Source organism: Pectinophora gossypiella, chromosome 10 (genome assembly GCF_024362695.1).
Source record: "Pectinophora gossypiella chromosome 10, ilPecGoss1.1, whole genome shotgun sequence".
In the NCBI taxonomy this organism is placed as follows: domain Eukaryota; kingdom Metazoa; phylum Arthropoda; class Insecta; order Lepidoptera; family Gelechiidae; genus Pectinophora; species Pectinophora gossypiella.
The window spans coordinates 16547162-16573489 of record NC_065413.1 but is presented as its reverse complement, the minus strand read 5'-3'; the positions used below and the strand labels follow the sequence as shown (position 1 = coordinate 16573489).

General features: G+C 40.2%; 1 protein-coding gene across 2 annotated transcripts in view; it reads right to left on the bottom strand.

Moving 5' to 3' along the window:
• The window catches only part of LOC126369926 (mitogen-activated protein kinase kinase kinase 4), a 57175-nt gene that overhangs the window by 3936 nt on the left and 26911 nt on the right, over positions 1-26328 (bottom strand). The window contains exons 17-31 of one of the 2 annotated variants that reach the window (XM_050014519.1): positions 25420-25515; positions 24889-25042; positions 23920-24084; positions 21642-21815; positions 19882-20079; positions 18719-18921; positions 17309-17390; positions 16440-16562; positions 15318-15432; positions 14545-14729; positions 13762-13929; positions 13210-13375; positions 6217-6339; positions 1564-1664; positions 547-726 (exon numbers count right to left, since the gene is read on the bottom strand). In XM_050014519.1, coding sequence (XP_049870476.1) covers positions 547-726; positions 1564-1664; positions 6217-6339; positions 13210-13375; positions 13762-13929; positions 14545-14729; positions 15318-15432; positions 16440-16562; positions 17309-17390; positions 18719-18921; positions 19882-20079; positions 21642-21815; positions 23920-24084; positions 24889-25042; positions 25420-25515 — 2233 coding nt within the window. The remainder of the gene's footprint in view (positions 1-546; positions 727-1563; positions 1665-6216; positions 6340-13209; positions 13376-13761; positions 13930-14544; positions 14730-15317; positions 15433-16439; positions 16563-17308; positions 17391-18718; positions 18922-19881; positions 20080-21641; positions 21816-23919; positions 24085-24888; positions 25043-25419; positions 25516-26328) is intronic. The other variant, XM_050014520.1, reaches the window with a different exon arrangement.

Sequence of the window (26328 nt, the reverse complement as noted above, 5' to 3'; positions counted from 1 at the left end):
AACACTGACCTTGAAGTAGTGATGTAACCATAACACTGACCTTGAAGTGATGTAACAATAGCACTGACCTTGTAGTGATGTAACAATAACACTGACCTTGAAGTAGTGATATAACAATAACACTGACTTTGAGGAAGTGATGTAACATTCACACTGACCTTGAGGAAGTGATGTAACAATAACGCTGACCTCGAAGTGATGTAACAATAGCACTGACCTTGTAGTGATGTAACAATAACACTGACCTTGAAGTAGTGATATAACAATAACACTGACTTTGAGGAAGTGATGTAACATTCACACTGACCTTGAGGAAGTGATGTAACAATAACGCTGACCTCGAAGTGATGTAACAATAACACTGACCTTGAGGAAGTGATGTAACAATAACACTGACCTTGAAGAAGTAATGTAACAATAAAGCTGACCTTGAAGTGACGTAACAATAACACTGACCTTGAGGAAGTGATGTAACAATAACACTGACCTTGAAGAAGTGATGTAACAATAAAGCTGACCTTGAAGTGATGTAACAATAACACTGACCTTGAGGAAGTGATGCAAGCTGAGCGTCTGCGCCGGCGGGCGTTGCTCGGGCTCGTGCGTGAGGCACGCCGCGCAGAACTGCTGGCCCTCCTCGGACAAGCAGTCGGGTATGGCGGGCCGCCCGCCCATGCCCACCACGAACATTATTTGGACGTTACTGTCGTATTCTGAGAACGGCCGCTGTGGAAAATGTACATGTTGTAGACATACATATATACATAAACTCACGCCTATTTCACACCGGGGTAAGCAGAGACTATAGAATTCCTTTGCTTAGATCCTGACACACTCCTCTTCCTTCCTCCACATTCATCAATCGCTTCATACACGCACGCCGGTTCAGAGTAGATCATGTTGGAGACGTTATATAATACCCATAAATAGCATATATGTGTACTTTCAACTGCTGGGCACAATGGTCCGCATAGATTATACGGGCGATGAAGTAATATGGGCTGAAACCTTAGAGCAAGACTGGAAAGGAGTCATCCGCAGGCGTTCCCCTCTGCCCAAGTATTTGCTCATTTGGACCTTTACAACTACCTTAGTTAGCAACTGCTTGATCTTGTCACCGAGCGGTTTTGCTCACCAGTTTGTAGATAAAAGAGTCTAAATATACAGCCATGGCTCTCGTGCGTATAACCATATTATTATACATTAAGTCGAAAAGTAAAATGAGATTGATTTTCAGTCATCTTAGACTGGCTTCTATTTCTTAACATTTTATAATTTATGACCCAGTCAAATACCCTATTCACAAAGAGAAAATTAAATGGAAAAAATGCCGCCAGGTTATATTGGCCTAATGACGATACATAGATCCAAGAGAATTTTATATGGACAGGAGGAGTCTCGTCCGAGTCAGAAACTTTTTCGAATTAATTTTCCTTTTGTAAATTTCGCTAAGCAGGTGAATGCTATTAAAATAAAAGTCATTTAAATACCATATTCGTGCAATCGTATTTCACTGAAAAAACTTTACTAGTACCATTAACAAGTTAAGAAGTATTTGTTTACCTTCCCTGAAGCCATCTCAGTGACTACGCACCCGAGCGACCAGATGTCGGCGGCGCGACCGTGACCTGTCGGCTTCATGAACACCTCCGGGGCCATGTATGCTGACAAACAGAACAAGTTTCAATTTATATTATGGAGGTTGGTTGCGCCATAATTATTATATGTTTGAAATTTGATTGGTATGTTCGCGCCACTTCCTGTTCCCATCCTTTTCCCGCACATACCTATCGTCTCTGCGCGAACGAGAAGGAAGATAACGCGATAGTTCCGCGTTTCGTCGCTTGGAGGCGCTAGTAAAGAAAAAGAAGATGGCGAAAAATCCCTTGTCAACACGCACGCGCTGGTAAAATAAAACTCAAATTTCGCGTAAAAGGACATGTCCTGGTGATTAATTCGACAAATTCGCTGTTATAAGGTTTACCTCGCCGCACTGTGTCGTTTGTGTGCTTGATCGAAGTGTATTATCATCAATCAGTGTTTTATGAACCCGCCGGCTGAGGTCAGACGCGCCGCCACCAGGTACTGTGCCTTTCCTTACCCTTGCAAACTGTATTTCATTTGTTCCATATCCACAGCAGTTTGCACTAGTCCACCAGCGTGACATACCAGTTGAATTTCGAATTTATCGTAACCGCATATTCAGTCCATTAATATTTTGTTTTTACACCCGCCCAACCAGAGGTCCTTTGCTCGAGTCCCGATTTACGTTAAGAAAAAAAAAACGTTCTGTGAGATTGTCTCTAGTTCGATCAGGACATTACTGGCTGTAATCACCAGTCAACCATGTCCGAAAAATAAGATGTTTCCATGATTCGGAAGGCAACTATTTACTGAGATATTAGTCAGTCCATTTAATAAATATGTAGTCGTTACTTGAGCCAAGTCAGGGACCTTTGGCGGCTCAATAACAATCCTGCCACCAGGGTTGATGAGGTCAATAATTAATATTTTTATAGACAAATAAACTACAGGTTAGTCGTTGGTGATTATTACCATACATACATACATAAACTCACGCCTACTTACCACCGGGGTAAGCGTTTAAGGTGATGCATTTCAGTCAGCTAGGTAACGCTGCGTCAGCAGATGGCGTTACTTCTGCAGTTTTCGTATTTTTTTCCATTTATTCGTTTAGTGTTGAGTTCTGACCCAGTGAAATGTTAGGTGGCGAAATCTTACATACATTATATTTAAGTTAAGCTACAATTTTAAAGTATTTACCGCAGATATCATATTAAAACATTGCATCAAAAGTTGGTGTCATTTCAATTTGTGTACAAACACGAAGCTGTCACCCACACATGCGAACTAGGTTAGCTATTAAAAGAGATGCATAATTTGAAGTCTACTTGTAACTTCTAAATGGCGCATTTGGTAAAGCAGTCGCCGCCATTCTTAAGTTTCACGGTTCAAACCCAAGTGCATGTTTTAATTGTTTTTACTTTTTGTATTTTTTTTTACAATTGAATTTGGCGAACCCGTCTATTTGTTACGGAATTTTCAAAAAGTATCACTTTTACCAATAATATTATAATTATACAATAATGTACTTTGCACTAAAGTACCTTCCGTAATTTCCGTATTTTTTATTTTGTAAATTTCTAACAGGCATTAATCGCATCAGTGAACATGCGGCTAACTAAAAAACTACTGAACCGATTTTCATACGGTATTCACCAATGAGTAGAGTGATTCATGGGCGTGCTTTAGGGTATATAATTTATACAAGTATTTTTTTTTGTATAAAATGGTTCAAAAATGATGATGAATGTCAAACATAATTATCGTTACAAATATAGCCGACTTGGAGCTTTCGGCGAAAACGCTGCCTGAGCCCATTGAGATATAACAAAACAATGTATGATTGAATTGTTCCTTTTTTGTAGGTCTACCGAAAAGTCCACAATATGTCATAATAATTATATTGTGTATAAAGAATTGTGTATATGTATTGTATGATTTTACAAATAACGATCACAGTACAGTAATAATAAGGTAGATTTTTCCTAAATTGCGTCGGTTCAAACTTTGACGCATCGCGTTTGAAAGATGTAATAGCGCTTTAGGACGTCCCGCAAGCACGGCGCTGATGTCGCAGTATCCGCATATAATTGTTATGACTTGTCATTTAGTTCCAATAAAATCCGCGGGACTTCATACGTATGTCAGTGACAGCTGGTTATAGCATGCGGGACACTTAGCAGCTAATCGAATTCTATGTTGTTTTCGCGCCCAGTCCAGACGACTTGCAGCGCATTTCTGGACTTATATTTACGCGTGGTGTTTATTGTTAGGTTAGTTAGTTCAGGTTAGGACGTCTTTTTTTAACGAGGACGTTAAAAAAAGACGAGGCTGGGACGTATTGAAGTAGTATTTCCATATATACGCGGCCTGAAATGGGCTGTTTCGGGGACCTGAACTGGTTGCTGTCGAACTTATTATCACGTTTTCTTGATTAAAATTCATAAATAAGTCAAATAGAAAAAAGATTTTCGTTAGTTTTAGATCTGTCATGATGTCTGTGATGTTTGTTTATTATACATAAGAATTTCAAAATTTATCTTATTTTTTTTCCCAAAGGGCAAGGCAAAGGGAACTATGCCCATACAGCCATGTCTTGTGTTTTTTTTTCTTGATGATGATTAATGAAATGATGAAACCTAAGCCCCCACCCTCGGAGCAGACTCCTACTCCGAACCCCAAACGAAGTAAGCGGCTTGTTGGCGCAAAGCGAAAATAGATAGGTACACTTTGTTTATTGAAGATTCCGATTTAATAATACTATCGGGAATGTTTTCCGACTAACTTAATGTGATCATTAACCACAAAACACCACTTCGTATTGATTATTTAGATTATTCAATGAAGAAAGCAACCTTCCCATTCCCGGTCCCACCAAAAAGTCCGCGGCAAAGAGAATATAAATAAATCTGTATGTTGGATGGAAAAACAATTAATTATAAATGACTACTATTTAGGCCGGCAAATGCAACAATTTTTTTTTTTGATTTGGTTTTCCCCGAAGGGTAAGGCAAAATGAACTATGCCCATACAGCCATTTCATTTTATGTATTGATTTTTTATTATAATATATGTCCTCTTTTAAAACACGGTACTTACCCATTATTTAAAAATGTTTAAATAATATGCGTTAAAACAAAAATATTTTTCCAATATTCCTTTTCTCAGATTGTAGTATTTTTAGTTTTTATTTATTCATACAAAATCTCTTTATAAATTGTCACTGACATTCTAATTACACTTGTCAAGTAGTCAAAGCCTTTAGAGAAAAAAAACTATCACGCACACAAACTAACATTGACACCACTACACGCTCAGCAAATACACTGTAATCTGCACCACTACAAATGTAGAATTGATCAAAATTGAGGGTCTGAAATATGGTACTTCTCGTATTCGGATCCAAAATTTTTGTTAGTTTGCGAAAATAATACACCAAAATATTACTATTTATCGGTTTTATAACAATATTCCTCTATCCGTTTTCCTGTAGCACTGCATCAACTTTTGTATGGAAAACGAATCACCTTAAAGCAGGGATATGAGATCCCTTCAGTCATCCCGTGATCATGGCACTTGCAATAGAGTCGAAATATCGGGAGTCTCATATCCTTACTTTAAACGCGGTAAGAACCCGTTATTGTGTGTTTTAATTACAGAATTCCATTTCATCATCAACATCATCATCATGTCCATACTATTTAGATTTAGCGCCAATGTTCGCCACAGACGCTCTCTTTTGTAGTATGGGTAGGAACCGTAGTATATATTACGCTATTTCGTGATGTCGTCAACCGTATAAGCAGCGTTACCATTTGGAAATATTTTACGCGCAACATATTGCCCAACGTGTTGAAAGTTGGGCGGAACTTATGTTTAACAAAGTTGTCTGTCTATGCGTTTACTACACATCCGTCTACGACAACATGTCGCTAGAAGAACTAGTGTTGTAGAGCGTCACGTCTCCACTTGACAACAATTGATACCCAACTAACGATGCTTTCTAAACAAACAAGCCGCGCAACAAGCTTCAGCTGGCAACGTCACGCACTGTTGTGCAATGTTGCCGTGCATGTTGAGCATTACCTGTTGCGTTAAATGTTGCCTAGTGGATATGAGGCTATAACCTGACATATGGAAATAAGTGCCATCTAGTGGCGGAGTCGTATCATTACGAACACTGTGACAGTTAGTACAAATGCTCGCCACTGGCGCTTCATTTGCGCGCGCTTTAGCGGCAACATTCTTAGTATGGCAAGGGACCCTTTTTACATAGTATATTAGTTACTCCATAACGGCCTCCGTGGTCCAGTAGTTGAGCGTTGGGCTCACGATCCGGAGGCCCCGGGTTCGAATCCCGGTGGGGACATATCACAAAAATCACTTTGTGATCCCTAGTTTGGTTAGGACATTACAGGCTGATCACCTGATTGTCCGAAAGTAAGATGATCCGATCGGAAGGCACGTTAAACCGTTGGTCCCGGTTACTATTTACTGATGTAAGTATGTAGTCGTTACATGAGCCATGTCAGGGGCCTTTGGCGGCTCAGTGATAACCTTGACACTATGGTTGATGAGGTTGGTATTCCACCTCACAACCCACACGATAAGAAGTTACTCCATAGCAGGTACCTTGCGTGCCGACATGTCCCATAAGTTCCCCAGCGGCGGTGGTGTGGGCTCGTATCTTCACAGCGCAACCGAAGTCGCCCAGCTTCAGACAATGACCTTCGTTAGTGAGGAAGATGTTGCCACCTGCAAATATTAACAGAAAAACGTTTACGCGAATGACTAATTACTAATAGTTTTTTATAGTATAAGGGAATTTTTGAACTCTTAATATTTGCATGCTAATAATAATTAGCAGGATAGAGATTCTGTGACACTGACTTATACCATTTTGTGACTTTGTACCTATCTATGCTAAGCGAATAAATGATTTCTGATTTAAGTAAAGAAAATGTAAAAGAATTTAATTAGGAAAATTAAATTTTTCACGGCTGTCTTTCACGATAGACCGGAATTTTCGCCTGAACATAATATAATTATGGCGTCCACACATTTTGAGTATATTGTTACATAACTTCTAAACCTAATGGATTCAATCAGTGTCACCTTCACTGATTTGAACTAATCGGTTGGCGTCGTGATCCGGTAAAATCGACTTTGGGTATTTTCACGGAATAGAAAAGGTTGGATGGGCCAAGTAAGCGTAAAACGCGCGCCAAACAAGTATGAGCAAATAGTTCATACTTCAACTTTGCACTCCACTAGTCCGCAAACTTTACGACACACGGAGCTCCGCGACAGTATGTAATAATAATAATAATAAAAAAGTTTATTTAGGTAAAATCTACGACACACATTAGTGATGTTCCGAATATCCGTATCCGCGGATATCCGAGATAAAATAAAAATCCGTATCCGTATCCGTGTCCGTTACTTTTCACGCGAATCTTTTACGGATCTTTTTCAGGAGATTAAGTAGAATTATTAAATAAAAAGGCTATAAAATTCCATTCAGATTGTTTTTATTTCTTAAAATCAAATATTTGGCACCTTTATATTGCAAACATTTAGATAGATAGATCTTTATTATGAAAGCAAGATAAAATATCACTTTTATAACAATGAAATAACTAAAACTTGAATCTTTTTGTTTAAGAAAATAAAGATCCGTATCCGTATCCGTATCCGCGGATCTTTACACTAAATATCCGTATTCAGATCCGTATCCGCGGATATACATTTTTAACGATCCGGCACATCACTAGTATGTATATAAGGATAGAAAAGGTCGCCTTGTACATTATATTATAATCTGCAGAGCAAAAAACAAATATCGACTCTCATTCAAGACGATCCCTCCTTATCACAGGAACGTTAAAAACCTTAGTATGGTCGGCTTTTCAAAAAATAAAAAAAAACACTTTTGTATGCAGTATCTTACGAAAAGTGAAGATAAAATTGTAGCATCATAAAATATACATTACCGGTAAAGTGGCTATGGAATTTGAGAAGCAGAGTTGTCGTAGTTATCTATTTGCAGCAGCAGTAGTAAAAGAGAGTGGGGTTGAACCGGCGGCAACTGGGAGGTTAAAATGGCCACATCATCATCATCATCATCATCATCATCAGCCGTACGACGGCCACTGTTGGGCATAGTGAAACAAAAGATTTTTGACTACCTATATAAAAGGTAGGTAAATAGGAAAATGGTGTTATGATAATACTGATATGTTTCAGAAATTTATAAAGTGGTGTTTACCTGAAGGGCACAGCTAGATGTTATAGACCGGCGAGCATGAGACAAAGAAAACTCCCTTTGAATTTGTACAATGTATATTTTACAGTTATAATTATTACAGTACAACCATGGGCAGGTAAAAACCCTATGGAGGGAGACAGGTCGCGCTTTGGTCCGTCAGGTTAATTGTCACTCCGTAACAACCATGGGATATCACTATATTTAAAAACACTGTCCGTACACCTGTAGGCACCTCACTTACTCGAGGACCTCCGACTATCAGGCCTACCTGAGGCGTTCCGGAATACCGTACAGGTGATGAGTAGAGGCCGGCTCAGGCCAGGGCGTGCTGGACGATGGCGGCGCAGCGGGCCAACTGTTACGCAGCTGGCGGGCTGCACGTCCACCGGTCAACCTCGCAGACCTTCACCGGGCCTTATCCGGTGTGTTGACAAAAGGAGAGGCGCGGCACATCCACATGCGCGCCGCACAAAGAAAAGCTCCCACGTGCAAACAACCAAGGCAAGCTCCGCCGTAAAGAAGCTTGAAATAACTTGCCAACGCAGAAGAAAACAGTAGGAATCTTCATTCACAAAACATTGTTGAAATCATCTGATCCAATCATAAACTTCTTCTTACATTAAACTTGCAAAACGTTAGAAAATTAAAACGTTAAAACTTTAAAGAAAACAAAAACTTTAAAACGTTTAAACTTTAAAGAAAACCCCATCTGCAACAAGGAATGGCAATGATTAGCATGTGGTTCAGCTGACAGCGTGGCAATGCAACTCACGAGTGTAAAACAAAGAAAATAACTTACAGGTTCATCCGGGATAGTTGGGCATCGCTCGGATGAAACCTAAACCCACCCACTGGACCTTTGGCGATGGGATTTCAGTGATGTTGCTGAAAACAAGGACCTCGAGGTTATCACAAAGTTGGTGCAAAAATATGCACGAAGAATTGCGAGGACTCACCATCTCGGTTAAGCTGTTTATTTAAATCGAGACATCGGCTCTTGATGTCGCCGATAAATCGTGGCTTTTAATTTGCCCACATTATTGTTACGGCAGTGGAGTCTCCGGCGCTCTCGCGACGTCCCCACTTTCCATAACCTGTCTCTCAGCTCAGCCAGCTGTCAGTCTGACACACGAACCCACAATATTGCCAAACTAGAAAAAATCTACCAAACCATAAATTCGCCGAATCAACGACAACAATCGATCGACTTGTTTGATCCCAAAATTTAAACAATATAATTATAATATATCAAAAATAAATGTTGCAGATAATTTTAATATACCAAATTTTGAAGAAAATAAAATAATTAAAAATATTCGGGCCCATCGATAACCCTGCAGCGCCATCTGTGATTTCCTGCGGGTAAAATATAAAAACAATGTTATATCGTCAGAAACCACAAGATGTCGCTACAAGGCTCGTTGGTCCGAAATGCTTCGTTACAATACCCCCCTACCCACGAGAGGTTTCGAACTGGGTGAGAAACACGGCTGCCCTCAGCCATAGAGCCTGGAGCGCACAACCAGGCTAAATTTTATCAAATTTTAAAAAAAATCTGTCACAGAAGACGAGACAACAACAATTTATAAAAAAAAAACGTAACGAAGCACAAACACCAACATCTAAACAGCACAACCCTAAGCACAACAATTACCCCGACCTGTTATTCATCACCATTCATTGATCACCTTTCACTTCTTTCATATAGTAGCACCCAGTATCAATTTCACTGGGTGTCACCCACATTCATAACCCTGATGAGCTGACGACTCTCTTAGTGTCACTCGATACCCCAATTCTAAAAACAAAGACAAAAAACAAAACAACAGTTGCTAGAGGCTTATTTAAGGAGTCACTACCCGCTCCGTCGAAAAAGGAAAAAAAAAAAATGGTTAACCTAATGAGGTTTCCTATATAAATGTATTTCTAATAAATGGCTACTATAATGCCTAAAAAATGTTGACACGGGCAACATGAATAAACTATATTAAATAGTTGGCTATAATCGCCTAAACAAAAAACATAAAAATATGAAACGCTATATCGGGCGTTCATAAAAACGCTGCGTTGCAGACGCCAGTGTGTATGGGCCTTATCAGCGCACCATAAACACACTAAAAACTAAATCTATTCTAATCTATTGGTAAATGTACCTAGTTATTTTAAAATCAAAAGACTAATTAATAGTCTTTAACTACATAAAAAGATATGTGTTTGTTATAAATAGGTTGTTACTAGGTCCTAATGACACAAGTAACCCCAAAATTGTTTTCTAAATGTTATTGAATGCTAACCATGAAAAGGAAAAATTCTCCAATGAGTGACCGCAAGCTTTAAGATTCCCATTCTGCTTCGATTGGATGTCCCTATCGACAGACTCCGTGCATACTACACGCTCAAGACGGTGATGAAGATGATTATACAAAGCCCTAGCACGCATAAGGCGATGACGTTCCCTAGACTTCACTGCAGTATCAACCTTTGCCTGCAGCTCCTTCAGCTTTTCGGTGATAATTGGGAATTCGGCCTGTGGCTTCCGCTCATCGTCCAGTATTTCATCAGAGAAACCAGCGATCAGCTCCCTAAGCTGTTTCTTCATTTTGAGAACAGTATCAGCTGGTGCTTCTGCACGAATACTCACTCCATAAACCAACTCATCACGGAGCAGCGATTGTAAACAAACAGTTCGGATATCCATGGTTGTGTCTTAGTTATAATTTCAAGTTTGAAAAGAGTTCTGAAGTTAACTAAGTAAATTTATATCAAAATGTACCCGTCTGCCTCCAAAACTTATTTTCTAGAATATGTACAATATTTTCATTAAATATAGACCAAATAAATGTTATTATTACACAACATCAATTCTTAGTTTATTCCTGTAATTAACTTTCAAAACAATAAAAGAAACAACAGTGTTTTATATAAATTTTGTTTTAGGTTATGTTTACTATGAAGTAAATGTTTATTTTTAAGTTGTAATATATAAAGATTGTAAAGCAAGTTGACTACTAAATATTACTCAATAAAGTTGTTATTGACAGACAGTTCTATAAAATTATTTCCAAAAAACAAATAAGCAAAATGTTTGCCAAGCAGCGGCACAACTGTCAGTAAGTATGATGATGAAACTAAGTCACAAAATTCCAATTACAAACCATGTCCTGTTATAAATGTATTTAAAAAAAAACTAGAAAGTAATTTATTATAATTGTTTTTAAATGTGAAATTGTTTTTTTAATTAAATATGTTAACAAACTTTTATTGTTGGTAAGTTATTTTAAGTCCAAATTTTAACAAAAGCTCAATACTCATAAAAAAAAATTTGCTAGTAAGCATCAAATAAATGTTCAAAATATGGTTTTAACCCTGTAATTATACAAAAGGTTAAATAAATAATGAAAACACAAATGTAGTAGCTACTAAATATGACAATAAGCCCTGGACCACTTTGGTCTTAAATTTGGGTTTAAAACTTATTGTACAAAAAAAAGTATTTAAGTTAGGTCTCTGTATGAGGCCTAGAACCTTACTTATGCTAAGAAACAGACACAACTTAACCTAGGATGCAACATAAACACAAACAATTCACACAAAATCCCATCACTTTTAATAATAAAAAAAAAATACACTGTTTTCACAAAAAAATTTCTTAAAGTTTATGCCAACACCACTTATATACTAAAATGGTTGTACAGAGCGACAATTTCACCAAGAAGGGCGCCACTGAAACAAAATCTTTTACTTAGAGAATGGAATTCAAAGAAAACTAGTGGGCCGTTAGGTAAAGTATCACTCTGTGACATGACCATAAGATAGCACTGTTTTTAAAAATATCTTTCCGTCCATCTTGTAGGCACCTCACTTACTCGAGGACCTCCGACTATCAGGCCTACCTGAGGCGTTCCGGAATACCGTACAGGTGATGAGTAGAGGCCGGCTCAGGCCAGGGCGTGCTGGACGATGGCGGCGCAGCGGGCCAACTGTTACGCAGCTGGCGGGCTGCACGTCCACCGGTCAACCTCGCAGACCTTCACCGGGCCTTATCCGGTGTGTTGACAAAAGGAGAGGCGCGGCACATCCACATGCGCGCCGCACAAAGAAAAGCTCCCACGTGCAAACAACCAAGGCAAGCTCCGCCGTAAAGAAGCTTGAAATAACTTGCCAACGCAGAAGAAAACAGTAGGAATCTTCATTCACAAAACATTGTTGAAATCATCTGATCCAATCATAAACTTCTTCTTACATTAAACTTGCAAAACGTTAGAAAATTAAAACGTTAAAACTTTAAAGAAAACAAAAACTTTAAAACGTTTAAACTTTAAAGAAAACCCCATCTGCAACAAGGAATGGCAATGATTAGCATGTGGTTCAGCTGACAGCGTGGCAATGCAACTCACGAGTGTAAAACAAAGAAAATAACTTACAGGTTCATCCGGGATAGTTGGGCATCGCTCGGATGAAACCTAAACCCACCCACTGGACCTTTGGCGATGGGATTTCAGTGATGTTGCTGAAAACAAGGACCTCGAGGTTATCACAAAGTTGGTGCAAAAATATGCACGAAGAATTGCGAGGACTCACCATCTCGGTTAAGCTGTTTATTTAAATCGAGACATCGGCTCTTGATGTCGCCGATAAATCGTGGCTTTTAATTTGCCCACATTATTGTTACGGCAGTGGAGTCTCCGGCGCTCTCGCGACGTCCCCACTTTCCATAACCTGTCTCTCAGCTCAGCCAGCTGTCAGTCTGACACACGAACCCACAATATTGCCAAACTAGAAAAAATCTACCAAACCATAAATTCGCCGAATCAACGACAACAATCGATCGACTTGTTTGATCCCAAAATTTAAACAATATAATTATAATATATCAAAAATAAATGTTGCAGATAATTTTAATATACCAAATTTTGAAGAAAATAAAATAATTAAAAATATTCGGGCCCATCGATAACCCTGCAGCGCCATCTGTGATTTCCTGCGGGTAAAATATAAAAACAATGTTATATCGTCAGAAACCACAAGATGTCGCTACAAGGCTCGTTGGTCCGAAATGCTTCGTTACAATAGGCCTCCCCCAAAGATCTCCACGACGATCAGTCCCGCGCTGCCCGCATCCAGCGGCTTCCCGCGACCTTCACCAGATCGTCGGTCCACCTTGTAGCGGGCCTACCCACTGAGGGTCGTCCAAAATGGCCACATCTAAGTAATATTGCTATTTGACATTTGTTTGCATTGCGCACTTACTTTTCTCGTATAAAATACGCGTTAGGGCCTTTCCAACCTCCTTCTGTGGGTTTTTTGACCATACATTTTGGGCAATGTCCTTTGTAAGGAGTGCCTAGACTACTCACTCTTAATGTCCCGGTGCGCGATGGACCTTGCGTGTAGCTCCGCCACCGCGCTAACTAGCTGCTTGGTATATCGCCGCACCATGTGTTCTGCCAACGCGCCCGATGTCGCTATTAGGGCTTCCAGGGAACCCTCCACACAGAGCTCCATGAAGATCAGCATCTCCTCCTGTTGGGGGACAGGAATAATAAAACGATGTTCACCACTAATTACAGAAATAAGTTTTTTTTTTGTTCAACACGCACTGCCACTTTCTAAACACACTAGGAACGTAACGTCTATCTATACTATAAAACATAGAAAAGACCCGTAATTGGCACAAAATTATCCGTAATTGGCACAAAATACCCGTAATTGACACAAAAATATCGGTATTTGGCACAAAAATACCCGTAATTGGTACAAAAATACCCGTGATTGGTACAAAAATACTCGTAATTGGTACGGACATTCCCGTAATTGGTACAAAAATACCCGTGATTGGTACAAAAATACCCGTGATTGGTACAAAAATACTCGTAATTGGTACGAAGATAACCCTAATGACTACTTACCCTGTGCACCTCGCAGCCGTAGTACCTGACCAGGTGCGGGTGTATGACGCCCTCCAACACCCGTAGTTCATTAGCCGCCCGTTGCAGCGCCCGCCGGTCGCCCGCGCCGATGTTTAGTTCCTTCATCGCTAGCAGTTGCCCGCTTTCTGTGTTCACTACTGTGTACACCTGGGGTTAGAGAAGTTCCAGTTATATATAACGTACTTTTTCTTCTTCAAGTATGACAGCTATTGTCCATAATTTGGAACGACAAAAAAATGAAGTTACAGAGTGTTAGTAACACCGCAACGAATACTTTGGGGCATGATTCAGACCATGATTCGGAGTTGATACCAAGTGGAATATTCTGTCGGAAAAATTTATGAATATTCTGTATCAGTAATCCTGGAATGGTAGATGTAAGTGTGGAAATATACAGGGTGTCAGTGACACCGTAACGAAAACTTTGGGAAAACGAAAAATTCAGACCGTGAGTGAGTTAATATCAATTTGGTATTTTTTTAAATTATTTTCAGTTCCATTTGGTGACTTAAGTTAGAATTAGATAGATTTTTTTTTACACATCATTTATGTACAAAAACAGTGCACGTAGGTAGGTAGGTACTTACGTACGGAATCTAGCGACTGTTCGCTTTGTTAGATTTACATTGCGCTGCAACAAAAACTAAAAATCTTATCTAAACATTTCCGACAAGCAAAACACCTACCGTCGTTTTTAGAACAATCAAATAGACATTCATTTTTTTCGTTACGGTGCTGTTAACATCCTGTATATAAAGTTACCTTCCCAAAGGTACCAGCGCCGATCTTCAGCCCTCGCTGCCACTTGAACTTGAGTTGTCGCAGTTTGGGCTCGTAGCTGTCCACCTGCGCCTCCACCACGCGCCCCACTGACCGCATGTCGCGGAGTTTCTCGTCGCGAGCGAGGTCTACTTGACGTACTGCTTCTAGCACGCGGGCGCTGTGTTCTGAGGGAATATAAAAATAAAATTCTCCAACGAGTTGCACTAAACTTTCCCTCAATCAGCGCTTATCGCTATCGACCCACCAAGGTCGATTAATACTTTCAAATATTATCCCCTCAGACGACATCCTGAGCCAAGGTTCGCGCCCAAGTGAGCATTCCTCAGGCCTGTTGTTTTAAATTTTGTAGCAGGTTACAATGTAAATCCTTTGTACCTAAGTCAACGTCTTCATTATTTTGAAACAGAAACAGACAAATAATCTCTTCCAAGCAGCTTTAGGTCAACAACATTATTGTTATTTCTTTTTCACTTGCTTAAATGTATTTTAAAGGATTACGTATGTTGTGAGGATATATGACAGGGCTGCTTCACCATCTACACCTTCTACCGCCGACCCTCAACTAAAATGGCAGTCATGCGGCCGCTACTCCCGCTCTCACATTAAACTTTGCAGCCATTTTGAAAGCTGTCACAAAACGCTCCTTAAATCATCTGACAAATATGTAATGACCTGGGAAGATGATGTGCGGTGAAGTACCAAATCAATTTTCTGTTGTCTGATGTTTATCCTTAGACAAAAGTCACACTTACGCGCAGGGTCGTGCGGCTGGAAGTCCAGTACGGGCTCGGGCTCCGCGGGCGGCGTGGGCGGCGCCGGCGCCGGCCGCGTGAGCTGTGGGGCGCTGCCCGTACTCGGGAGGGGGCTCTGCAAACATCCATAGTAACCTTATGGCTCAGCCCACGGAATAGAACAAAGAAGTTGGAACGGCCAAGGGTACCACGCGCGCCATACAAGTATGAGCAAATAGTTCATACTTCCTCTTTACACTCCACTCGTCCGCAAACTTTACGACGCACGGAGCTCCGCGAAAATACATTAAAAGATGTCTTGTGCATTATAACAGGGCAAGAAGTCAAATAGACTATCATGCAAGAAGATCCCTTCTTTTCACAGGAAAGCTAAAAACTATAGTATGATCGGCTAATTATCAAAAAAATACTTTTGTATTTAGTATCGCACGAAAAGTAACGATAAAATAGCAGCGTATCACATAAAATATACATTGTCGGTAAAGCGGCTATGGAATTTGAGAAGCAGTAGAGCTATCGTAGTGTATCTTATAATACATATATAGGAATGGTAATTTGAATAAAACGGAACGTTAAGGTGTGTGAAAGAGAGAGCGATGAGTGAGCGAGAGAGAAGAGAGGATTGCGGAATGACAGGGAATGGCCGTCGGTTGTTTTTTTAAGTCGAACATATACATTACATACACATACTTAAACTGCCTATATACGTCCCACTGCTGGGCACAGGCCTCCCCTCAATCAACCGGAGGGGGTATGGAGCATACTCCACCACGCTGCTCCACTGCGGGTTGGTGGAGGTGTTTTTTACGGCTAATAGCCGGGACCAACGGCTTAACGTGCCCTCCGAAGCACGGAATCATCTTACTTTTTTTTTCGGACAATCAGGTGATTCAAGCCTGAAAAGTCCTTACCAAACAAAGGACAGTCTCACAAAGTGATTTCGACAATGTCCCCATCGGGAATCGAACCCGGACCTCCGGATCGTGAGCCTAACGCTCCAACCACTAGACCACGGAGGCTGTGTGTGTGTTAGTCGAACATATAAAATTTATAAAACCTGAAAATGAACAAGTTAGTATAGAAAATATAATCGTTTTCCATCGTGCCCTGTCCAACACTTACATGTATTCTTGGCCTCCTTTTGGGGTGGTGGTCGGGCGTGGAGCTGACGCTATCGAAGCAGCGCTGTGGGTTCCGTGACCCTATCACGTGGGAGATGCATCCATCCATTTTTCGCTTTAAGTCCTGGCATTAAAGATAATTTTATTAGGCTTTTTGATAATGCTACACCAGTGATCCATATACGGGTCATGACGGACAAGCTCCATACGTGCGTGACCCATACATGGGTCACTAAAGAACGACCAGGTACGCACTAAGGGCGGGTGCTGCACTTGGATCCCGGGTAAGTTAGCAAAGGTTGAAGTAATATGCGGGACTTACAAGGAAGTCAAAACATTTTCTATGGGGACTGTCAACGTGTTAGTCGCATGTGGTTAGGACATTACAGTCTGATTACCTGATTGTCCGAAAGTGAATTGATCCGTGATTCGGAAGGCACGTTAAGCTGTTCTCTCGGTTACTATTTACTGATGTAATGGTCACGAGTATTAATATCACACTACACACACTTACACACACACACACTACACTTACACACACTACACTTACACACACTACACTTACACACAATACACTTACACACACTACACTTACACACACATACTACGAAACGTACACTTTGAAACCATGTCATGTCATTAAATGTCAAATATGATAGTGCGACAGGGTTCTAAAGTGGGTGCATGGTACCCATGATGGTGGGTGCTCATGACTGTACATAGTCGTCACGTGAGCCGTGTCAGGGGCTTTCAACACTAGAGTTGCTGAAGTAGGTTGTCAACCTCACAACCCACACGATAGAAGAAAATCACATCAAGCAAAGTGTCTACAAATATTTATTAAAAAGAATAAATACATAAATAACTTACATCAAATTCTTCTTCAGAGAGATGTCTCGTGTTGCACGGGTCACATGCCAACATTAAGAACTCCAATCCTTGACAGGCCCATCTGAAATATTTATTTTTTTATGTTATATATCGTCACTCGAAGGGCAAAATTAAGGAAGCTGCGAAAACCGTATACTGATAGACACAATGAAAAAGCAATTGAATCTTACGTTGACGTCATCTAAATCAGGGCCTTTCCAGGCTTCGTTCTTTAAAAACCATATAGATAGCGCTGTAAAGATTTTCCTTGTTTTAACCTTTTAATTTCATGGATAACAGACATATTATGCATCATTTATCTCTGTTTTTGGGTATAAAGTATAAATAACGACCCTTTTTATTACACCCGGGCACAATAATAATTACCTGTTGGATAACTATTACTCTGATCAAAATAAAGGGAAGCAATAGAATATAATTCAATAGGTACGGTCACGAGCATTAATATGTATACACTTTGGTACCATGTCACATTAACTTTTTTGACAAATTGAACTGTAAGTCTCACTAAATGTCAAATATGTTAGTGCGACAGAGTCCTAAAGTGGATACATTATATTGCTCATGACTGTACGTAATGTGACCCAATATCAAGCAACATTTTTTTTTTTGTTGCACAGTATGAATCCAGATATATACAAATATTTATCTATATGTATTATTAATAATGACCTTAAACTATAAATATCTCAATTATTTTATTTTAATTATTTATATAGAATTCCCGGCATATTTATTTTATCCATCACCTTTCTGATCCTTTTCCAAATTCCGTTCCTTGTTTTTCCTACTAATCCGTTTCCCTAACTTTGTTTGTGGCAAATGCGCAAGCCGCGCGAAGCCAAAATCTAAGAAAAAAAAAACAATTATTTTTATACACTTATATGCTTTTGCCATAACATTGTATTTTTAGTAGGTAAGTATCACGTAAAATCTGGACAGAGCCATCTATACTATTTTTGGGGAACGTAGCCTGGAAAGTTCCTCATTGGATAAATGGGTAAAAGGTTATTATAAAAAAAAAAAACAAAAAAAAAAACTTTAAAACATCTCTTTAAATAGCCTTTTGGCGCCGACGTAATTTAGAAATATTCGGAGGTATGTGACCTAATCGGTATTGGGCTGGTTTTTCCTTCGCGGGTTGGAAGGTCAGACAGGCAGTTGCTTCTGTAAAAACTTGTCCTGTCAAATCTTCAGGTTAGGTAAGCGGACCCTGTGAAAAGGGGATAATGCTAGGGGGATGATGATGAGGCGTAAGTATTTACATTAGTGGATCGTACGCGCAGGCAGGTGATGTTATGTTTATGTTGGGCTCCCGATCCGGAGGTCCCAGGTTCGAACTTGGGGACATGATGAAAGGAGATTATGCAGAATTATGATTACAATCACCTAGGTCTCAACCCGCGGCCCGTCTCACACCGCTCCACGACAAACTGCATCCAGCACTTGGCAAACTCCACCACAGCCCTGGCCACCCTCTTGGCCCACTCCTTCTCCTCCTGAGAGATGGTGACCTCTCCTCCACTTCGTAGCTCCACTGGCTCTTCTTCTGGTTGCGCCTGCTTACCCGTTAACAGGAGTTCTATGCTTGACTGGCAGAGAAAAAGAAAATATTTCGTTATATTTTCTACTCTTTATATAACACATAAGTAACATAGCGATTGTTTTAGGTTTACGCGGTTATTAACATAATTAAAACACATAATAACGGGTCCTTACCGCGTTTAAATCAGGAATATTGGGAGTCTCATATCCCTGATTTAAACGCGGTAAGAATCCGTTATTATGTGTCTTAATTACAGCATCACGAGTGTACGGGTTTAATTTGATGTGGAATAGATAGTTTGAGACCCAGGAAAGGATGTAAGATAGTTCTTACATCCATACATAAACTCACGCCTATTTCCCACCGGAGTAAGCAGAGACTATGGAATCCCATTTGCTTCGATCCTGACGCACTTCTCTACACTCACTCACTTCACACTCTCCCCCTCCTCCTCTTCTTTTTTCCCTACTCTTTTTTTCTTCTTTTTACTTGGTGGATAAAAATGTGTTGCACGCGATAAGAAAACTCCATAGTGACGGAATCGCGTGGGGAAAGCTAGTAATAATAATCGTATGGGGGGTAAGTCTGTAATAGTAGTTATAAGGGTGGTATTAATAAACGAATCTCAGCTGAGACTGCCCTCAAGATCATGATTAAGTCTCTGTTTTTGTATGAGAACTGTCACATTGACATGAACTTGAGATCAGTCTCGAAACTGAGATTAGTTTATTAATGCCACACTTAGTGTGGGTGTTGGTGACACCGCAACGAGAACTTTAAGGAATGATACAGACCTTGATTCTGACTTGATATCAAGTGGAATTTCTTGTCCGAAAATATATATATATATTTTAATTATTTTATAATAATCATGACTTTTGCGACGACGGAATATTCCAGTTGATATCAACTCAGAATCATGGTCTGAATCATCCCTTAAAGTTTTCGTTATGGTGTCACTAACATCCTGTATACAATAAATGGAACAAACTAAACAATACATCACCTGATGGTCTTCGGACAGGATGGGATCAAACAGTCGGTCCTCAAACAGATTGCTCTCAGCGTCTTCTATCACGCTGTCTGAACGGAACAACTTGACGCGACCACTCTTTGGTGGAGAAGAATTGACGTTGAGGGGGCGACGGAAGCAGAGCGGCTGGCGGGACGGGTCGTGGACAAAGCGGTGGAGTTCCTTGTGGAGCTGGAACCGTGGAGAAAGATTTTTGGTCATTTTGTACAGAATAGGTTAGTTACCAAATAGTCAAACCAGTTGCTTTTTAAATTTATTTTGCAACCTGTGACGTCATAGAAAAACGTGATAAAATGTCGGACTTATTATTACGTTTTTCTTATTTAAAAATAGAAAAAAGAAAATGTTTTTCGTTAGATTTAGACGTGTCCTTATTTAGTAATCATAATTTCATAATTTATCTTGAACCTAGTTAGTACACGACCCAATTAGAATCATTTCTTCAACGTAATTATCATGGATAAACTTGTTGAAGGTGAATTTAACATTTTAGAATCCACGTCATTTCGCAAGGTGTTATGTCTGCGAAGAAATGACAAGAAACTGCAACAGCAACACGTCTTTGAAATCAATAGGTATACAATACATTACAAGTTACGTAATAACTGGAGGAACACATTTAATACCAGACGAACTGGGCACACCTCGGACACTTCATAAAAGCCCATTCTTACTGTGTGGCGCCTTACGCGTAAGTGTGAGCGAGACAGACAGCTAGCGCGCTCCCCCTTACTCCTTAGCAATTTACGGCCATTTAAGACTAAAGCAAGACCCAGAGGGGGTGAGGTTGGCGCCTGATACGAATAGGGGCGGGGCGGAGAGTTACGTAGTATTCTATTCTTTATTCTATGAGAGTGGTTCTTCTTCTTCTATCGTGTGGTTGTGAGGTGAATTACCAACCTCATCAATCCTGGTGTCAGGGTTATTATTGAGCCACCAAAGGCCCCTAACATGGCTCATGTAACGACCGGGACCAACGGCTTAACGTGCCTTCCAAAGCACGGCTCATCTTACTTTTTGGACAATCAGGTGATCAGCCTGTAATGTGCTAACCAAATTAGGGATCACAAACTGATTTTTGTGATATGTCCCCATCGGGATTCAAACCCGGGGGCCTTCGGATCGTGAGCCCAACGCTCAACTACTGGACCACGGAGGCCGTTATGAGAGTGGTTAAAACTCCCTTAAAGGAAATGGTATTGGATTCTCCGCTCCTTTATTGATGTAGTATTCTATGCAAAGCACACACACACAAACAATGGCATACAGACATGTTTAAATAAGATTGTTACTCTTAAAAATTATTAGAAGTAAAACACAAAACAGTCACAATATTTAAATAACATAAAATAATCAAAAGTACACATATAGATACAGTGCAAATTGTGTGAAATAAACAAAAAACAACATTGAACAACACATACTTAAAACGAATTCTAGTGCAAACAATATTATCACGAGATGTTCAATATGGTCAAATCCAAAAACATCCAAATTCCGTTACTTATTTCTTTGTAGTGTGATTGCCACAAATATTGAGGATCTTCTCTCGTGTGGGTTGTGATAATGACCGACATCATCAACCCTGATGTCAGGGTTGCTATTGAGCCGCCAAAGGTCCCTGATATGAATATTAATGTTAACTTGTTATTCATCCCTTATGCTTCATCTTTAACAAAATCCCGTCACCAAAAAGCAGAGCCTAAACCGCCCATTCCAAGCAAGAGTCCTACCATGGGATTGAAAGACTCATTGATAATAATGGTCTCAGGCCTTCTTCGCCGCCCGAGGCCGAGGTCGGACGCCTGCGGTCTCACCGGCTGCAAGGACGCCGGTCGTCTTCTCGTGGTCTTTTCCTGAACTAACTCGAAGGGTCCTTGCGCGAACCTGTATAGCTCCTTGTGGAGCTGAGGACAACATGCAAACATGGTGCTGCGTGCGGTTATGATTCATAAATAAAAATAAATAAAACAGAAGTACATCTACCGGAATAACACCTATACCACCTTACATATAAAAAATAACCAGGGATGATTGTTTTAAGTATTTGACAGCCAAGCAAAATTGAATCCGATTATAATTTAAAAAAAAAATATTTATTTTATAAAATTGATTTGTACAATTTGGGTTTGGGTTTAACGTGGTAACGCGGCAAGCGTGATGGGGACCTTTGCGCCCGGATCCACCCGCGGGGGCTTATTTGACTAAATAGATTGTTATTGTCTATTTTATATAATGTGTATTTTTGTTTTGACTGTAATGTTTATTACGATAACAATTATTTGGGTTTACAATTTGGGTTTACACATGATTGCACAAATTAATTGTTAAACCCTGAGTCCCAAACTAAGCTTAAGCCTGTATCTTGGGAATCAGTGTCTTACATCAGCTAATTATGAGACAGGAAGTGTGATTGACCATTTGAACACTAATAAGTACAAACCAGAAAAAAAAGGAATAAAAACCAGATACAATAGAAATACAAAATCATCATCATCAAGAATAGTTGTACCATTGTGTGTGCCGTTTGAGCGTGCGTGTGTATGTCATGTGTTCATACAATTCGACTGAACTTTGCTTCGCTGTCAAATTGCTTAAACCCACCTTCATCCCTGGTTTATTTTTTATCTGTAAAGTGGATATAGTTTTCACTAATACAGCTGGCTCGACCAATACAGACGGCGATATAGCTCACCATCTATCACGTTGGTCTAACAGAAAGCTCGGTGAAGTGTGGGGTTATTATTGGGTCATATGGAGATGAAGACAGTAAATATAGTTGAACGTAGCCATTACTCGCGGCGCAATATACTAAAGCATATATGCTCCATAGCCCCTCCGGAGCACATCCAGCATTGAGACGTAAGCTGATTCATCATCATCAATTTAAGAGCCACGCTCTTGTCGGTGTAGCATTTTCCATTCCAGTCTATCAAAAGCCAATTCCTTGACTTCCCTATAAGACACGACGTTAAAATTTTCTTTAATCTGTTCCATGTAAGCTCTTCTTGGTCTTCCCCTTCCTCTCAAACTAAGCTGGTTATATTATGTTAAACGTTTATACATTTTTGGTCAAGTTTAAAGTTGGAATTCGTGCTGTTATTAATATAAGGATAATACATGCGTTAAATAAGATATTACAGAATAGTTGGTAACTTTATAAGATAAGTAAATTAAGTAAATATAAAGAACTGGGGAGTTAAAATAGCTACATCGAAGCAATTCATCTAAACAAAGCAATATTGCTATTTGACATTTGTTTGCATTGCGCACTTACTTTTATATGCGCTAATGTCAAATTGCAGAAAATGCTTTTTTAGATGAATTACTTCGATGTGGCGTTTTTAATCCCTCTGGTCTTATAAATTAGAATATAAAGCGCTTCGTGCGTATTGGTGGCATATTCACAACGAATAGTTGAACCTTCTGACGCCGTCTAGCGTCTGGTCGAACGTAGATGGAAAGGCGTGAGAATGATATTGTCATCATGTGGTTCACCAGCCTGCTTCTCAAACGGGGAACGCCGGTCTGAACCTCGGTACCGATTTTACCAATGAGTTACTAATTTATCTTTAATGCAGTTTTCACTAACACAGTTGGCTCGACAACTATAGCCGGCGATACGTTTTCTACCTATCACGTTGGTATAACAGCTTTCTGGTGAGGTATGTACTTAGTGTATCTTGAGACAGATGTACCTCAGTTTCCAACTAGTCAAATCAGTAACTTTTTACTAAACGCCAAAACATGAAATTACTATGGAATTTGTTTGATAAAGCACACTGTGACGTCATAGAAAACTTGACAAAATGTCGGACTTATTATTAAGTTTTTCTTGATTAAAATTCTTAAATAAATTAAATAAGAAAAAGAAAATGTTCTCCGTTACTTTTAGATCTGTATTTATTTAGTAATCAGAATTTCATAGTTTATTTTGAACCTAGTACACGATCCAATTGTGAGTGTATGTATCATAAACATACATAAAAATAGTAATAAAGACAAACAAACCTCAAATCCAAGCTTGTAAATCTGCAGCATGAGCTCTCGTACGCGCGCCATGATGATCTCGAGCGAGTCGTAAGGAATGTCGTCCGCCCGCCCGTCCGGGCGAGATTTCTCCAGGATCAGCTTCGTCTGGTGGACGAGCAGGTCGCGGATCCTCATCAGACTTTCCTGCGGGGTGCAATGGCGTATTAGTTTATACTGATGATGACGACGATTAACCTCCTAATTGGCACGAGAGTCAAACTAGTGGGGTTTGGATTTTAAAAGGAAACTCATAGATGGTTCGGTTTGTAAAAACTATTTTATAGAACGGTCACGAATACTAATATGTATACACATTGAAACCATGTCACATCAACTTTTTTGACAAATTAAACCGTAAGTCACATTAAATGTCAAATATGGTAGTGCGACAGGGTTCTAAAGTGGGTGCATGATATTGCTCATGACTGTACATGCAATATGTTCATACTGTGCCGCAAGGGCTGAAAAGCCGCAAAAGTTTCGCCAAGTGTATGTCGCCTTTACATGATGATGACCGCTCCAAGGAAAGATGCAGGATTTGGCAGGAACGGGTACACCTCCCAAACCTCTTTGTTTCGCCGTCCGAGAGACCTCCGCCAGGTCTTGATTTGCCTTGGCTTACCTGGAAGTCTAAATAGACTTCGGACTCAGGTGGGCCGAAGTAAGGACAATTTGTTCAGGTGGGGTTTCTCGGATGGTTCGGACTTAAAGTGAAAGTACGGCACTGTTCCCCAAACGATGGAACATCTTACATCGTGTCCTGCGATGAGCGCTGCAGATAGCGCCATACTTGTTGCCAAGTTTTGGGCCGATACTATTTAGTTTGCCATTGACACTATAAGAAGAAAAAGATGGAATATGGTAGTAAATAAATAAAAATAAAAAAAAATAAGTATAGTATACTTGCTCGCTGCGTGGTATATGCCGGTGGCGGCGCCCAATACTCACAAAGATGTGGTCCCGCTGCGCGGTGTATGCGGGCGGCGGCGCCCGCTGTAGGCGCGCGGCCAGCGCCCGCGCCCACTGCGCGGCGTGCAGCGTGGGCTCGCGCTCCGCCGCGTACACGTGCTGCACCGCGCGGCACATCGCGTACACCCACTGCCTGGGGACAGCCGCACTTGGAACACGTACTTATACCAGAGAGAAACATACTTATACGTAGTTAGGTATATGGAAATCATAATATTGTACTCTATACAGGGTGTTAGTGACGTTGTAACGAAAACTTTGAGCGATGGAACACCCGCCCCGACGAGCTCTGACCTGGTGGGTTAAACAAGCTAGTAGTGTCAGTACTATTCTGAGGCGGAGGACGGAAGTCCTAGGCTTTGAAATACTCTACTCTGGGCGCTATCCCACTCGCGCCAGACAGAGTACTGCGCCAACCAATGCCCTATTTTTCCCTAAAAAGTAGCATGGAGAATGCTACACCGACAAGAGCGTGGCTTTATTGGTATGTAAAACATACAAGCAACTTACTTGTCGTCGGTCCCAGCCTTGCCAAACTCATGGAGTTGTTCAAACTTCTGCTTGAACTGTGTGTGCAGTCGATCCAGTTGGTTGCACGCGATTTCGCTGCAAAACAATAATTATTAATATACTACGAAGTTATTAGTGAACCGCCAAAGGCTCCTGACATAACTCATGTCATAGAAGTCAGTAAGTAGTAACCGACACCTCGACACCAAGGTTTGATGAGGTTGGTAAGCCAACTCAAAGAACATTGTACTACGAGAATTATATATTATTAAGCGCTCGATTGTATCCTCAAGTAAAACAAATGATTGATGGATTAAAATATGATTGATGTAAGTCTCGCGTTTTCCGAACAGGGCTGTCACGGATTCTTCGACATCGATAGTCTAGATTCCATTTTAGTTTTACCCTACTTTAAAAATGGGCATAGAAAAAGAACCCCGGGACAGAATCTGATAGAACTTTGCCAGAATCATAGGGAGAACATAAGCTTTGAATACATATAAGTCTCATCAGTGGAGGCTCTTGGACCAGATTCACCCATTCTCCTTTATCTGGACACTGAGAAATTAAGAAGCGCCAGGTTAGCATGGTATGTATGAATGTGGATGGATATGGGGATAGGAGACGACCCAAGAAAGTGTAGATGAATTGTGTGAAGAAGGATATGTGTGTGAAAGGTGTGAGTACTGAAACGACGACTGAGATGAATTCAAATTCAAAAATATTTTTATTCAGTAGTTAACATAGTTACACTTTGAATTGTCACTTTTTACATGACAAACGTCTCATCCGCCTGAAACTACTGCAGATTTTCACAACCTGTATAGCCGGGGAAAAGCAGCTGCAACAAAAGCCTCGGCACTTGGAATGGAAGAGGAATACATCTTGTGCCGATCCCACTTAGAGTGG